Source organism: Scyliorhinus canicula, chromosome 4 (genome assembly GCF_902713615.1).
Source record: "Scyliorhinus canicula chromosome 4, sScyCan1.1, whole genome shotgun sequence".
NCBI lineage: Eukaryota > Metazoa > Chordata > Chondrichthyes > Carcharhiniformes > Scyliorhinidae > Scyliorhinus > Scyliorhinus canicula.
The window spans coordinates 65,614,825-65,632,386 of NC_052149.1; the positions used below are offsets into that span (position 1 = coordinate 65,614,825).

The 17,562-nt window shown below is 51.1% G+C and overlaps 1 protein-coding gene across 1 annotated transcript in view; it reads left to right on the forward strand.

The window, feature by feature from the left end:
* podn (podocan) overlaps positions 1–17,562 on the forward strand; it is a 72,729-nt gene that overhangs the window by 21,519 nt on the left and 33,648 nt on the right. Inside the window, exon 4 of the mRNA XM_038794373.1 lies at positions 5,916–5,980. Within this exon, the coding sequence (XP_038650301.1) occupies positions 5,916–5,980 (65 nt within the window). The remainder of the gene's footprint in view (positions 1–5,915; positions 5,981–17,562) is intronic.

Genomic DNA, 17,562 nt, shown 5'->3' on the forward strand with positions numbered 1-17,562 from the left:
GCCGTTGTGTTTCATGATGGCGTCAACATGTCCCCAGAAGCAGTGATTCTGACCCCTACAGGGGGCCAGCACGGCACTGGAGCGACCCACGCCACTCCAGCTGCCGATACCAGGATCAAATGGGCACAGCGGGTCTGCGCATGTGCAGTGCGACCGGCGCATGTGCAGTGTGACCAGCGCCAGTGCATGCATGCGCAGTGCTCCCTTCTCCGTGCTGGCCCCGAAGCAACGTAGTGTAGGGCTACAGGGGCTGGCGCGGAACAAAAGAGGCTCCCAGCCCAAGAGGCCGGCCCGCTGATCGGTAGGCTCCGGTCGCAGGCCAGGCCACAGGGGAGGCCCCCCCCTGGGATCGGAATCCCCCCTACACCCCCACCAGGCCGCCCTTGGATGGATGCACGCCGAGGTCCCGCCGGGTAAGACCACATGTGGATGGGGCCGGCGGGACTCGGATTATTTTTACGGCTGCTCGGCCCATCCCGAGTGGGGAATCGCCAAAAGAGCGGCCCCCGACCGGCGGGAGCGCCGACCATGCCGGCGCCAATGCCGCCGATTCTCCGCTCTCCGGAGAATCGGTGAACCGGCGTTGTGGCGATGTCGCACAATTCGCGCCTGGCCCGGCCTGGGTTGAGAGAATTCCGCCCAAATTGTGATGATGATTCCATCAATACAGGTCTCTTGGGGTATTAGAGTATCAATCTGAGGCATTTTATCAAGACTGAAGTAACAGTAACAGGGATTAGAACAGAACAACTGAGTCTCATTTTCATTGCAATGATAAGCAACGTGATCACATTTTACAAGTTTTTCAATTGCATCTATGATGCACCATCAATTGGACTCAAGTCGAACAGTAGTTCCAAACAACAGGCTTTAATACAATAGATGTGTGCCCGGCAGTAGACGTACAGAGAAAGGCCGACTGCCAGCCGGTACTGGTTCTTATACCCCGCCTCATAGGCGGAGTTACCTACCTCTCAGCCAATCGGCAGGGAGTCACATGACTAGCCTCAGCCAATTGGCAGAGAGGCACATGACTTGCCTGGGCCAATGGACAGTGAGTCTTCTACACCAATGGCAGATTACGGGTACCGTAATCTCCCTAGTCATACTACCACATTCACCCCTTGTTGAGAAAGAAGCGGGGGGGGGGGGAGGAGAGACGGAAGAGGGGGGTGTGGCCCCGTAGGACTTGTAGTATGACTAGAGATGTTCTAAGCTGTACCGAGGTATCTATGGCTGCCCACTGGCCCGCGACTAGCGTGCAAGAAAGCAATATTGCTATTTACAGTGTCCAAGGGAACAACAACAAAAACGAAAAAAAACAGGCAAGGAACATATGCAAGAACACAAGAGTCCATAAAGTCCATCAGTACATCAAATTGACTCGATCAGCCGGATGGGTGCCTTCGATGTCCTGCTGAACCTGCGCAGCGGTGCCGGTGACATTGGAGTGGTGGTCGTCAGTGACTCCGGGAGCGGCGGTCGTTGTCCTGTGTCCATACCCCTGGTCGAAGCTAGCGGTGGCCAGGCCGTGGAAGGTGGTTCCTGTGCGCCGGGTTGCGGGGGCGCTGGGGGAGGTTGGGACTGGAGGGGGGGTGTTGGTGCTGGGGGTTGCGGCCGCACTCCGGTGGGTGCCAGGTCCCGAAGGGAGACCGTGTCCTGTCGGCCGTCGGGATACTTCACGTACGCATACTGCAGGTTCGCTTGGAGTAGCTGGACTCTTTCAACCAACGGGTCGGACTTGTGCACCCGCACGTGCTTCCGGAGCAGGATGGGCCCGGGGGTGGCCAGCCAGGTCAGGACCGGGGTCCCTGAGGAAGACTTCCTGGGGAAAACAAGAAGGTGTTCGTGAGGTGTTTGATTTGTGGTGGTACAGAGGAGTGACCGAATAGAGTGGAGGGCGTCTGGGAGGACCTCTTGCCAGTGGGAAACTGGGAGATATCTGGACTGTAGGGCCAGCAGGACGGTCTTCCAGACCGTACCATTCTCCCTCTTGACCTGTCCATTACCGGTTGTAACCAGTCGTCCTGCTAGAGGCGATGCCCCTGCTGAGCAGGAATTGACGCAGCTCGTCGCTCATAAAGGAGGACCCCCAGTTGCTATGGATGTCCGCGGGGTAACCGAACAGGGAGAAAATGGTGTGGAGGGCTTTGATGATGGTTTTCGTGGTCATGTCGGGGCAGGGGATGGCGAACGGGAAACGTCAATCACGTTTAGGAAATACGTGTTGCGGTTGTTGGAAGGGAGGGGACCTTTGAAGTCCATGCTGAGACGTTCAAAGGGGCGGGAAGCCTTTATCAGATGCGCTTGTTCGGGGTGGTAAAAGTGCAGCTTGCACTCCGCGCAGATGTGGCATTCCCTGGTCACTGTCCTGACCTCCTCGATGGAGTAGGGCAGGTTGCGGGTCTTAATGAAATGAAAGAAGCGGGTGACCCCCGGATGGCAGAGGTCCGCGTGGAGGGAGCGGAGGCGGTCCACCTGTGCGTTGGCGCAGGTGCCGAGGGACAGGGCATCGGGAGGCTCGTTAAGCTTCCCAGGACGATACAAGATATCGTAGTTGTACGTGGACAACTTGATCCGCCACCACAATCTTGCCCCTCTGTGCATTATCAAACATGAAGGCTACTGACCGTTGGTCTGTGAGGAGGGTGAACCTCCTGCTGGCCAGATAGTGCCTCCAATGTTGCACAGCTTCTACTATGGCCTGTGCTTCCTTTCCCACAGAGGAGTGGCGGATTTCGGAAGCTTGGAGGGTACGGGAGAAGAAGGCCACGGGTCTGCCCGCTTGGTTGAGGGTGGCCGCCAGAGCTACATCAGACGCGTCGCTCTCGACCTGGAATGGGAGGGACTCGTCGATAGCGCGCATCGTGGCCTTTGCAATGTCTGCTTTGGTGCGGCTAAAGGCCTGGCTGGCCTCCATCAACAGGGGAAACGTGTTGGATTGGATGAGGAGGCGGGCTTTGTCGGCGTAGTTAGGGACCCACTGGGCATAATAGGAAAAGAAGCCCAGACAGCGTTTGAGGGCTTTGAGGGAGTTGGGGACAGGAAGTTCCATTAGGGGGCGCATGCGTTCGGGCTCGGGGTCTATCACTCCGTTACGCACTACGTAGCCGAGGATGGCTAGATGGTCGGTGCTGAACACGCACTTATCCTTATTATGAGTGAGGTTAAGGAGTTTTGCGATACGGAGGAATTTGCGGAGGTTGGCGTTGTGGTCCTGCTGGTCATGGCCACAGATAACATTGTCGAGATACGCGAAGGTTGCCCGTAAACCGTATTGGTCAACCATTTGGTCCATCTCCCTTTGGAAGACCGAGACCCCATTTGTGACACCGAATGGAACCCTTAAAAAGTGGTAGAGTCGCCCATCCGCTTCGAATGCAGTGTACTTTCGGTCACTCGCGCGGATGGGGAGCTGGTGGTAGGCGGACTTAAGGTCCACCGTGGAGAAGACTTTGTACTGCGCGATCCTGTTAACCAGGTCGGAAATACAGGGGAGAGGATACGCGTCCAGCTGCGTAAACCGGTTGATGGTCTGACTGTAGTCTATGACCATCTGGTTTTTCTCCCCAGTCCTAACCACCAGCACTTGTGCTCACCAGGGGCTGAGCTGGCCTCTATGACCTCTTCCTTCAGAAGCCTTTGGACCTCGGACCTGATAAAGGTCCGGTCCTGGGCACTGTACCGTCTGCTCCCGGTGGCGACGGGTTTGCAATCCGGGGTGAAGTTTGCAAACAAGGAAGGGGGGGTCGACCTTGAGGGACACGAGGCCGCAGACAGTAAGGGGGGAATAGGGCCGCCGAATTTGAAAGTTAAGCTCTGCAGGTTGCACTGAAAGTCCAGTCCCAGGAGTGCTGGTGCGCAGAGGTGGAGAAGGACGAGGAGCTTATAGTTTTTAAAAACCCTCCCCTGGACCGTGAGGTCCGCTACGCAGCACCCGGTGATCTGGACTGAGTGCGAACCGGAGGCCAGAGCGATTTTGTGTTTTACTGAGTGAACGGGGAGCGCGCAGCGTCTTACCGTGTTGGGGTGTACGAAACTCTCTGTGCTCCCGGAGTCCAGTAGGCAGCTCGTCTCATGGCCGTTGAGGAGGATCTGTGTGGTCGCCGTGGAAAGCGTGCGGGGCCGTGACTGATCCAACGTCACCGAGGCGAGTCGTGGCAGGAACTCAGAGTCGTCATCCAACAGCGAGTAGTCATTTGCGGGGTCCTCCATGCCGATCCAAGATGGCGGCGCCCGTCGGCCGCACGTGGTGGGGGGTGAACAAGATGGCGGTGCCCGGGGTCGCACGTGGAATCGGGGGCCCAAATGGCACGCCTGGGGATCGCATGTGGCGTCGGGGGTCCAAAATGGCGGCATCCGGGGATCACTCGTGGCGGTGGGGGGTGGGGGCAGCGAGGTCTGCGGGCCGCACGGGGCCCTAGAGGAGCATGGGGGGGAGGATCCGCGGTCGCTGTTCGGAACGGCAGCGACCGACTTTGATTGGCAGACGGCCGCAAAGTGGCCCTTCTTACCGCAGCTTTTACAGGTTGCGGTGCGGGTCGGGCAGCGTGGGTGGGGGTGCTTGGCCTGGCCACAAAAGTAGCAGCGGGGCCCCGTGGGCTTATCAGGGTGCCACACGGCGCAGGTCTGGGGGGGGTCTGAGTCGGCGGGGGTGAGGGGGGTCACGTGCCACGCTGCCCAAGGGGCCGCCGTGCAGCCGGGGGCATACGCGCGGGCATTGCGGTCAGCGACCTCTAAGGAGGATGCGAGGGTCCATGCCTCAGCGAGGCTTAAAGTGTCCTTTTCCAGGAGTATCTGGCGTATCTGGGATGATTGCATACCCGCAACGAAACCGTCTCTGATTAAAAGTTCGGTATGTTCAGCCGCAGAGACTTGCGGGCAGGCGCAATTTCTCCCCAGGACAATGAGGGCCCGGTAGAATTCATCGAGGGACTCACCGGGGAATTGCTGCCTCGTAGCCAGGAGGTGCCGCGGGTAGACCTGGTTCACCGGCCTGATGAAATGTCCCTTTAGCAGGTCCATGGCGGCGTCATAGTCGAGTTCATTCTCTATCAGAGAGTAGACGGCGGTGCCCCCGCAGGAGTGGAGGATATGGAGTTTCTGCTCCCTTGTCGGGCGGTTTTCTGCTGTTAAAACACGCCAGCCAATGTTTAAATGTTGATGATGCATTTGCGGCATGCGGGCTGATGCGGAGGCAGTTTGGCTTGATCCGTAGCTCCATTTCAAAATTCTAGTGTATTAAATTGATGCACCATCAATTGGACTCGAGTTGAGTGGTAGTTTCAAACAACAGGCTTTAATACACTAGATGTGTGCCCGGCAGTAGACGTACAGAGAAAGGCTGACTGCCAGCCGGTACGGGTTCTTATACCCTGCCTCGTAGGCGGAGCTACCTACCTCTCAGCCAATCGGCGGGGAGTCACATGACTAGCCTCACCCAATTGGCAGAGAGGCACATGACTTGCCTGGGCCAATGGCCAGCGAGTCGTCTGCACCAATGGCAGCTTGGTTCTTGGGTACCGTAATCTCTCTAGTCATACTACCACAATCTAAATGTTCCATTCATCACACCGGTCCTCCCTACATTTTCACTGTGTTGGAGTCACTACTCCTCACTCCATCTCCTGCTTTCATTCCTTTCAGATACCTAATATTAAACATGTATTTGGAACCATTTTAGTGAGAAAGCCCACGAAGTTCACTAAATAAAAGAACGTTTAGTATTACAGTCTACTCTTAATAATTTATTCTGTGCAAAAACTAAATTATCAATAAAATAAAATTAAGATAAATAAATAATACAGCAAAGTAGTAATTTACTGATAACAAATAAAATTATTCAATTTAATGGATTAGGCAACTCTGACGTCGAAGGCTGATGATTGAATTTTCCATTGTTTGACTTTTTGAAGGGCTTCCAGATGATGCGTTTTGTTCTCTTGAGAACTTGCTGTATTTATACCTCGCGAACAATAAGGTAAAAGATTTTAATTATTTCAGACACTTTCATGAGATTATCTGAATATGATTTATCTAATTAAATTAAAAGCCAAAGAAAGGTGATTTATAGTATCGCCCTTTGCATCAGTTGTAAATGTAGCCCATGGATAAAAGCCTCATCTACCTGTTGGGCTATGGAGGCCTTAAAAGAATTGAATTTGGAAGTGTCACAACCAAGTTCAAAAGGCTGCAACAGCACAGCCCAAAACTGTCCATAATTTGGCACTATGTGACTAAAATAGCAATCTCACCCTGTTTAGGAATTTGCCACTGTGCTGTGCTCTACATTTTCTAAAGTTGTTGTGCCCGGATAAGGAGTGCTTGATGTTGGCATCGAAGTGGAAAGTGTTGAGTTCTGAGTCATTGATATTTGTCATTTTTGAAGAGCTGTGAAATGTATTGAATGTTATAATTTAATATTATCTCTCTGCACCATCCATTTCTCTTTGCATTGGAAATCAAGAGTAGCTATTTTTCAGAAAGTAAAATGACAGAGAGACTATAAGTTGGATTTCTTTAACTCTTTGCTATGTTTCTATTATGAATGTTGAAATATGTTAATCAGACACTCATCAATTTGCTCAAAATTAATTTTGCATTGATAATTTTAATAATCTATCAAATTAAAATGTAGCTAATTTGTAGATTCAACTGTGTGAAATATTCTTCCACTCAGTTCCAGAACAATTTTAATTTAATGTGATTAAGTATGGAGTGGTGGCATATTGGGCTCCACCCATAATTTACCCCAACCTCTGATCTCAGTTATGTTGTTGTGGGAGTGTTTAGTAGAGGCCAGAGGCTTATACCCAGGGAGCAGACATCCTCAGCAGAGTGATCATTAGGTGCTTTCTGTCAGGTTGCGTACAACGCTATTGAAATGGATTTGGACGCAGGTTGACCTGCCATGGCTTGAGGAGACCAGAGAAAGAGGAGGGGGGGGGGGGGGGGGTAGCAGAAAGAGTACATGCTGTCCTTAAACAAAAGAGAATGCATATAGTTATAGGGGCTGCATCTGCCCATAATTTCTAACTTTAATCCTCGCTAACAGGTTTTTCAAGTTAAAATGGACAAAACCTTCCACAGAAGTGAAAGCTACATCACGTAAAGACATGGGGCTATTAAAGGGCCATCTATGTTTTTAATCATTCAGATTAAGAACGGTTGGTACAATAGTAAAATGTAAATGTTCTTATATTATATCTAAATTAATACTTACATTACAAATAAAATGCTAAATGAGAAGCTAATAGATAGGGATCTTAGTCTGCTGGTAAGCAGATTGTCTTTGGGTGAAACATTCATCTGAAATTCTCCCATTCCACTGCTACAGGTGGACATTGAAGATCGAGGACAGTTCAAAGAGCAGAGTTCTTCCACTGTCCTGTTCCTTCCTTGACCAATATCTCAAAGCATGGATTAGCTGCTCAATCATTTCACTGATGTTTTACGATCTTGGTGTATGCAACGGCTACTGTGTTTATCTACAGGACAGACATTTAAATTTTAGATGAGAAGTTTCTGAGCAACAGGTCAAGGTGGTGTATAAACACAAACCTTCTTCTACTCAACTCACTTGGCCTGGCATTGCAGCTGAATTACTTTGTCCTATCTCACTCATGTATTCTGTATTTATGGCTTACCCTTGAGTGGCCTCTATTTATGCCATAAAATGATCTCATGAGCCACTGGAAAACAGCATTCAACTAACAGAATTATATAAATCGGCAGGTGGGTCTAGTTATGGTCTAGAATTTCTGTATACAATAATGAGTGACTTTATCACCTGATGCTGCCAACATCAGTCCACTAACATAGAATTCAGTGGTAAAATAAAATTCAGAAGTGATTTCAGGGTGGCATGGTGGCGCAATGGTTAGCATAGTTACTTCACAGCTCCAAGGTCCCAGGTTCGATTCCCGGCTTGGGTCACTGTCTGTGCGGAGTCTGCACGTTCTCCCCGTGTCTGCGTGGGTTTCCTCCGGGTCCTCCGGTTTCCTCCCACAGTCAAAAGATGTGCAGGTTAGGCGGATTGGCTATGCTAAATTGCCCTTAGTGTCCAAAAGGGTTTGTTGGGGTTTTCAAATTGGCAGGCAGTAACTAGTGGGGTACAACAGGGATCGGTGCTGGGACCCCAGCTATTCACAATATATATTAATTATTTGGATGAGGGAACAAAATGTAACATTTCAAAGTTTGCAGATTAGGTGGGAGGGTGAATTATGAAGAAGATGCATGGCGAGTGGGCAAATCAATGGCAGATGCAGTATAATTTGGACAAGTGTGAGGTTATTCACTTTGGAAGCAAAAACAGGAAGGCAAATTACTACCTGATTGATTGTAAATTAGGAGAGGGGAGTGTGCAGCGGGATCTGCGTGTCCTTGTGCACCAGTCGCTGAAGGTAAGCATGTTGGTGCAGCAAGTGGTAAAGAAGGCTAATGGTATGTTGGCCTGCATTGCGAGAGGTTTCGAGTATAGAAGAAGGGATGTGTTGCTGCAATTATACAGGGCCTTGGTGAGGCCACACCTAGAGTATTGTGTGCAGTTTTGGTCTCCTTCTCTGAGGAAGGATGTTCTTGCTCTCGAGGGAGTGCAGCAAAGGTTTACCAGACTGATTCCAAGAATGGCAGGATTGTCATATGAGGAGAGATTGACTAGCTTGGGATTGTTCTCGCTGGAGTTCAGAAGAATGAGGGGGGATCACTTAGAGATTTATAAAATTTTAACTGGACTAGACAGGGTAGATGCCATGATGGGTGTGTCCAGAACCAGGGGTCATAGTCTGAGGATTCAGGGTAAACCATTTCGGACAGATATAAGGAGACATTTCTTCACCCAAAAAGTGGTGAGCCTGTGGAAATCATTACCACAGGAAGTAGTTGATGTTAAATTGTTGAATATATTCAGGAGGCGGCTGGATATAGCACTTGGGGAGAATGGGATCAAAGGCTATGGGGAGAAAGCAGGATTACGCAATTGAGTTGGGTGATCAGCCATGATCGTGATGAATGGCGGAGCAGACTCAAAATCAAAAGGCCTCCTCCTACTCCTATCTGCTATGTATCTATGTATCTATGTTACGGGGACAGGTTAGAGGTGTGGGCTTAGGTAGGGTGCTCTTTACAAGGGCCGATGCGGACTCGATGGGCCGAATGGCCTCCTTTTGCATGGTAAATTCTATGAAAAGCACAGCTGCCTCACAGAGCCGAGGACCCGGGTTCGATCTTGGCTCCGGGCCACTGTCCGTGTGGAGTTTGCACATTCACCCGTGTCTGTGTGGGTCTCGCCCCCACAACCCAAAGATGTGCAGGGTAGGTTCATTGGCCACGCTAAATTGCCCCTTAATTGGAATTTTTTTTTAAAAAAGAAGTGATTTCAGGGTGGTGCATTGGCACAGTACCACAGTGTGGTGGGACGTGGGTTCACCCTTGTGGTCCTCCACATGCTTGAACCTTGATCTCAACTGTTCAGTCGAGTGGTGTTGATATGTGGTAACCAGTCATCCCCATAGCAATAAGGATGGGAAATTAGTCATCCCTTGCCACCTTTTACACATACTCTGTAACAGCTCCAACACAGCCTCTGTAACAGCTCCAACACAGGCTCTGGGATTAGTTCCTCAAGCTGTTCTCACCCCAGGGAGCTTTTGAAACTGCAAGGGAAAAGAAAAGCACTGAACAAAAACTACTGGAAACTAAAATTGTTTCAAAATGTTCCAAAACTAAAATTGCTTCAGTTTCATGAAATAAATTGAACACATGGCAGGTGACCAAGCAGTCCAGAAAACATTCCATAATGACTTGGCCATAAAATTATTCATTTATAACTTTTTCCAGAGGGTTCTCCTGTGGTTGGATTATCAGGAACTTTTCATGTTCACTGTTCTCTGCGAACATCTCTTATTTATTTCTTGCTTTTTCACAATATTTCTACGTTGTGGTTAAGCTTATGTTGAATGAGCCAACACAAATTTCACATTTCCATCTGTTGTAGATACTTATATAGTTATATAGACCATCTTCCAGGCTCTTTGACCCAGATTTTCACACCTCCAACTGTGGTGGAATGGGGGTGAGGGAGATTTGGGGCGTGATTCAGCAGCCTCATTGCACCTGACTTGGTGTCAGGACGAGGCTGTTAAACCTCCCGCAAGTCCTCACGTGAGATTGCGACATTCGTTTGCTGGATTCCCCGGTGTCCGGGAGTCAACGGCCACATCTGCAAGACTTCTCTATGGTGTCATTTAGTACTGGTCCACACAAACATGGACCAGGCATAATGGACCTGGGGAGGTCTCCAAGGCCATTGGAGACCCTCGGGTGGCCGGGACAGGGCAGGGTGGTACCCTGGCTCTCCATCTGGCACCTGAGCATCTTGACACTGCCAGCCTGGCACCCTCGTGATACCACCTGGGAACTCCGGCAGTGCCACTCTGCTACTGCCAGGGTGCCTAGGTGGCATTGCCAGGGGAACTGCCATGGTGCCAGGTTGACAGTGTCAGGGTGCACGGGTGCCTGGTTGGCAATGTCAAGGAATGGGCCGGAAGGGGGCTCACCAGGTAGAGGGGGGTGAGGCGGGGGATTCCCAGGGGCCTACCCAAGGTTGGAGTGGTGGTGTTGGTTCAAAAATGAGGGGGATCCACAATGGCGGGGGGGGGGGGGGGGGGGGGAGGGGGGGTAGGAGATTGAGGCAGCCTTCCAAAATGGCATCCCTCTAAGTGCGGCCTTGGCAGAGAGAAACTGAAGCCATGAAAGACAGCAAACTGCCATTGAATAGCGAGATCGTTCTTGGCACTGCAGCCACCGAAAAGCACCCCACTAAATGTGCTCAAAACAGGACATAGGAAATTTTGGTCTGAATCACACCCTTAAAAATGGCAGTTGGGACTGGATTTTGGGATTCCTTCTCCCAAACCCAGAGCCCTTATTGGCACAGGATAAAGATGTGGATGAAGAACCTGTGCCCTGCACTCCTTCCTGCCTGATTCCACTGCAGGGGTCAAAATTTCCTGACTCCCTGTAATTTCATGGATTTGGGCCAGCTTCTCCTTGACTTATGGCTGACTCTCCCTCAGAGGAGTCGAGAACCATAGCCTGGATTTGGGAATCTTTTGAAAGGAATGGTGAAGGATCTTATCCATGCTCCCCATGGATCCTCCATGTCAACTCATGGTCCCTCGCAGTACTAATGCCCCCTATTTCTTCCATGCCATCCCACGGCACTTTCATGCCAATTCACGCAGCATACATGCTCTACCGAACCAATGAACTGTTTAGTAACAATGTTGTGTGTGGAACTGCTTTAAAAATGCCTGTGCACCCTAGGCCATTGCGGGACTCCCCTTCTGGGTCCCTCCCTAGCCTGATCGGCGGCCGGGATTGCAGGGTGGGAGTCTGGGTCTGGCACATGGACCACCGCCTCAAGTATCTGTTGACGCTGCTGCTGCCGCCGTCTCCACTGTCTGTCCGCATGGCCTACTGGCACTAGGGCAAATTCTGGGTCCAAAATCCTTGCCATAGCATTAAATATCTGTAAGGCGGTACTTCCAGTGTCGCGCACGAGCAGTGCGGTCGCGCTGAAGACGGGCTCCCGCCAGTCGGTGGCATTTTATGGGGGTTCCCCCGTGGTTTCGCAGGTCGTTATTTCTTCTGCCATTGGGGCCTGAGGGACAGGCGCCGGGTCAGGCAGGTTTGGAGCCGGTGGGGACCCCCGGGACCGGGGGAGTAGGGGCAGCGAGCCCGAAGCAAGAGGCGGGGGAGGAGCGTGGCCTGAGGTGAATCCAGCACATATGTAGAAGCGGAGCAGCGCACACTGGGTGCCCCCCCCCCCCCCACTGAAAATGAATGTTTGGGATGTTTGAAGTCCAGTCCCAGGAGAAGAGATGTTTTGAACTTTGATTTTTGAAATAATTTTTTTTTTATCTTAAAAGGGAAAAAAACATTTTTAATTGTTTTTATTTTTTAAAAAATATTAAATTTTTTATTTTGTTTATTTATTTTATTATTTTATTTCATTATTTATCTTGAGATTGAAGAAAGAAGGAGAAAAATACTAAGTGGTTAAGGGATGCCAAAAACAGCTATGAAGAGGGGAGGAAACACGGGTTCGCTGCCAAAGGAGAGGACCTGTAAAAGTGTTGACAAGATGGCGGATGCTGGACCGCGTGTTGTGGCCGCACTACTTACAGTGGATAGGATGACTGAGGTGATGGCTGTGGAGCTGGAGAAGCAGTTTGCGAGGCACATGGAGGCGTTGAGGAAGGAGATGGCGGTCGCACTGAGATCATTGGTGGAGGAGGCAATCACCCCGGTGAGGGTGGATGTGGCAAAGACATCGGCCGAAGTGAGAGAACAGGGTGAAAAGATGAAGGAAGTGGAGGAGGCCGTGTTGCAGCACAGTGACCAGCTCACCTCAATGGGAGACGAGGGTGGTGGAGGTCAACAGAGGACTCGGAGCAAAGCTTGAGGACTTGGAGAACTCCCTCGAGGTGGCATAACTAAGACTTGCCTGAAGGGGCAGAGGGCTCAAGGCCAACTGAGTACTTTGCTAAGATGCTGGCGGGGTTGATGGGGAGAATGAAGACCCCTTCCGGTATGAACTGGACCAAGCTCATCGCTCGTTAAGGCCGAAACCCAAAGTAAATGAACCACCGAGAGCAGTAATTATCTGCTTTCATAAATACCACATGAAGGAGAAGGTGTTAAACTGGGCGGGAGGTGCAGTGGGATGGTGCTAGAGTTCGGGTTTACCAGGACTTGACGGTGGAGTTGGCAAAGAGACGAGCGGCTTTCAGCCGAGTGAAGGCTGCACTGTAAAACAAGGAGCTGTGATTTGGTATGGTATACCCAGCAAAGCTGAGGGTGACGTACAACGCCAAAGATTTTTATTTTGAAACAGTGGAGGCGGCTGAAGCATTCATGAAGGCAGAAGGTTTGGGACAGAAGTGAGGAGTGGAGCTGGAAGAGAGATCGTGGACCGTGATTGGGGAGCTGGAAAATGTATAAATGTTATAACTTTCTTTTCACTGACCTGTATTGTAACTTACTTGACTTCACATCATTATAGAGTTTAAGTTTGTGTTGGTTTGATTGGCATTTTTGCTCCTTTTTTGTTGCTGCAATGGTTATATGTTATTTCATTGAATTGCATGGGTTAGAACCGTTAGATTGATTTTCCTTTTCTTCTGGGACTGGGTGGGAAGGGGCAGTATGCCTTGGGGGGTGGGGGGGGGGGGGGGCACCCGCGCTAGCTAACTGAAGTCGGCTAGTGAACGGAGGTGAGGTGAGAGGAGGGCTGCGGACATTGGAGCCTGGGTTGCAGGTTTCAATGGGCCTTCGAGGCGAGCAGGTAGGGGGGGAGAGGATCAATACTGGGTGAGATATTTTCGAGGGGAAGTGCAGGGGGGGATTCTGGGAGGGGGGAGGGGGTTCGATGTTAATAATGGAAAGGGACGGGTCAGGCTCACGGGGCAGGGCCCGGTGGTATGATGATGGTGGATAAGGGGGGGGGGGGGGGGGCGGTGAGAGACCCCCAGTTAGAACATGAGGGGGCTGGGAGGCCCAGTAAAGAGGACAAGCGTGCTGGCTCATCTTAAAAGTTTGAAGGCCGATGTAGTAATTCTGCAGGAGACTCACCTGAGGGTGAAGGATCAAGTGAGAATGAACAAAGGGCTGGTTAGTCAGGTGTTTCATTCTGGATTTGACGGAAGGGTTCGATGGGTAGCGGTAATGGTCAGCAAAAGGGTACGGTTCCAGATGGAGAAGGTGGTTGCAGATCAGGAGAGTAGGTATGTAATTGTGACAGGGGCGCTGGAGGGGAGACTAGTGCCGCTAGTAAGTGTATATGGTCCCAATTGGGACAATGTGGGATTCACGAAGAAGGTGTGTTGGGCCATCCTCGACTTGGACACACACAAACTGATAGTGGGGGGGGACTGGAACTTGGTGCAGGAGCCAAAATTGGACAGGTCAGGGCCGCGCTCGCTAGTCTCGTCAGGAGGGGCGAAGGCGCTGGCTGGGCTAATGGTGGCTAATGTACGAGCATGGAGAGAAGGCAGGTCAGCTCCGTAGGGAGGCTGCGGCAAGGGAAATTGTCCAGGTGCGGGATAAGGCAGGGAAGTTGGTGGTAGCTCCAGATCAGATTAACAAGGTCCTTAAGGAATTCTATGAGAGGTTGTACAGGTCAGAGCCACCTGACCTGGCCGGGAGATGCAGGAATTTCTAGATGGGCTGGAGTACCCCAGGTTAGGGGAGGGGGACAGGGTAACATTAGAGGGGGCTATAGTGGAGCAGGAGATAAAAGATGCGATTGGGAGGATGCAGTCGGGGAAGGTGGCAGGGCCGGATGGGTTTCCAGTGGAATATTATAAAAAATTCAAAAATAAGCTGATACCGCTAATGGTGGGGATGTTTGAGGAGGCAATAGGGAAGGGGGTGTTGCCACAAACTTTGGGACAGGCATCGATTTTCTTGTTACTTAAGAAAGATAAGGACCCGACGGAGTGTAGGTCATATAGGCCCATATTACTTTTAAACATGGACGCAAAGATATTGGCGAAGGTACTAGCGGGTAGGCTGGAGGAGTGCCTCCCGAAAGTGATAGGTGAAGATCAGACGGGGTTTGTGAGAGGGAGGCAGCTCTTTTCAAACGTTAGAAGGGTATTGAACGTGGTTGTGCTACCGGCGGAGGGGAAGGAAACAGAGGTGGTTGTGGCATTGGACGCTGAGAAAGCGTTTGACCGGGTAGAATGGGGGTACTTGATGGCAGTTCCAGAGCGGTTTGGAATTGGACCCAGATTTGTGGACTGGGTAAAGCTATTATATAAGGAGCCAAGGACCAGTGACCGTACAAATAACATCAGCTCAGAATAATTTCCTCTCCACCGTGGGACTAGGCAGGAATGTCCTATGTCCCCCTTGCTGTTTGCACTTGCGATTGAGCCATTGGCCATCGCATTAAGACGTTCAGGGGTATGGAAAGGGATAGTGCGGGGCTGGGGGGGGTGGGTAGAGCATATGGTGTCCTTATATACCGATGACTTGTTATTATACGTGTCGGAACCAAGTGTGCCAATAGGGGGAATACTGGAGCTGCTTCGGGTGTTTGGGTCTTTCTCAGGGTATAAATTAAATCCAGACAAGAGTGAATATTTTGTGGTGTCTCGGCCAGGGGTGGGGGCAGGGATCGGGGGGTTGCCATTCCGTAAGGCTTTAGGTACTTTAGATACCTGGGGGTGCAGGTGCTCGAGATTGGGCGGGGCTCCGTAGGTACAACATTTCTAGTTTGGTGGGGAAGGTGAAAGCTGATCTGGCAAGGTGGGATGGTCTCCCTCTGTCACTGGCGGGTCAGTACAGGCAGTTAAAATGAATATTCTGCCGCGATTCCTATTTATTTTTCAATGACTGCCGATTTTCCTGCCAAAGGCATTTTTTAGAGAGATTGAAGGCAGGCAGGAGGTTTGGGTCTTCTGAACCTGATGTATTATTACTGGACGGCGAATGTGGAGAAGGTATGGAGCTGGGTCAGAGCGAAGTATGGGCAGAGCAGGGGGAAATATTTAGACACATGCAGGTTCAAGACTTTGCTGGGAGATATAGAGCTTCCCAGTAGAGCCAGCTTCCACATTGCTGGAGGACGTGCTGACGACAGGGGGACTGGAGAGGGAATAGTATCGGCTGTTTACAGGGCTATTTTGGAGGAGAAGAAGGTGCCGCTAGAAGGGATCAAGTCAAAGTGGGAGGAAGAGTTGGGAGAGAGTATGGAGGAGGGGTTCTGGTGTGAGGTGCTCCGGAGGGTGAATGCCTCCACCTCATGTGCGAGGTTGGGGTTGATACAACTGAAGGTGGTGTATAGAGCAGACCTTACAAGGGCGAGGATAATCCAGCTCTTTGAGGGGGTAGAAGATGTATGTGAATGTTGAGAGGGTGGCCCCGCAAACCACGTTCATATGTTTTGATCCTGTCCAAAGCTGGAGGATTACTTGAAGGAGGTGTTTAGGGCAATCTCTAAAGTGGTGCACGTGAAACTGGACCCGGGCCCTCGGGAGGCCATATTCGGGGTGTCGGACCAACCGGGGTTGGAAATGGGCACAGAGGCAGATGTTGTAGCCTTCGCCTCGTTGATTGCCCAAAGGCGGATCCTGTTAGCGTGGAGGTCAACCTCTCCACCCTGTGCCCTGGCGTGCCTGGGGACCTGCTGGAATTTTTGACGCTTGAAAGGTCAAATTTGAACTGAGGGGAAGGATGGAGGGATTTTACAATTCATGGGGGTTATTCATTATGCACTTTTGAGAATTGGATCACATTGAACATTAGGGGGTTGGGGCTGGGAGGGGTGGGGGGAGAGGGACTGTATGTGTTAATGGTGACTATGGGGGATTCCTGATTCCTCTTTGTCATTGTTTATGTTAACATGAGGGCTATTGTTTGGGGGGTTTGGTTGGAGGATGGGATCGTTGTTATTGATATGGGGATTGACATTACATTCTTTACTGATTGTTGTTTATTGTTGGGTGTAAATTTGGGAGAAAGTGTGAAAAAGGAGGAGAATAAAAAATGTTTTTAAAAATAATTTATCTGTAAGGCATTGGGAGAGGGTGTTAGACTGACAAACAGTAGTGGCTCCCACCCCAGGACCCTCCATTCCCCATTGATTCCCCCCTCCCCTATTGATCCCCTCTCCCATGCCCGGAACACTTTGTCCACGCACATCCGGCTGCAGACAGCCCCCTCACTGGTCCCCAGATCCTATATCCCGGACACCCGCTCATAATGTCACCTGGACCTGGTGCTGGCCCTCTCCCTGTGGCACTAATCCATCTTCCGGCCGTGGACATATCCCCGGAGCTGTTTCCCATCCCGTCCGTGTTTGGATGTTAGTTGCTGCATGTTGCATCCTACAGTGTTGAGGCACAGTGTCCAGGCATCATGGTGTGATTGGGATGCTAGGCAATTACTCCCACATGCTACATGTCCTGCCCACTATAGGAATCCACTTGGGATGTGTGAAGCGCTGACATAAACATGATTGCCAATTCCCTATTAGTAATAACCTTCAGCCGCACAGCCAGAGGCCTTGGCAGTTGGTGGGGTTTATGGGTGGTCGGTGGGACAGGTGTTCAGGGACAAAGGTTACCTCCAGCAATGTGTACACACGATCCATGGGTTGACATGTTGGTGCTGTGAGCGGTTGCCCCCCGCTTGCCTCCCCCCAGCACCTCTCCCCCCACCCTCCCATGGTGGCACACTCCTGCGGAGGGTTCCCCCCTCCCCAGCTGAGCAGCCCCCCCCCCCCCCCCCCCCCCCCCCCGCCAAGTATTGGGGTGGCAAGCACAGTGCCCCCGGGCTCTTTGCCTGTGATCAAAGATTGCTACTCACCTCCTCAGCTACCCACAGTAGCCCTTCTGCCAGGTTCATCTTTTTATAAAGGAGCACTAATCAGCGCCAGCGGGGGCGCTGGGGAGGCCGATGAAGGAAGGGAGGCTGTTGGATAAGGGGATAGGGCTTAAGTGGTGATAATTGGTTTCTCGCCACGCCAAGGCCATATCCCGATTTCGCCAA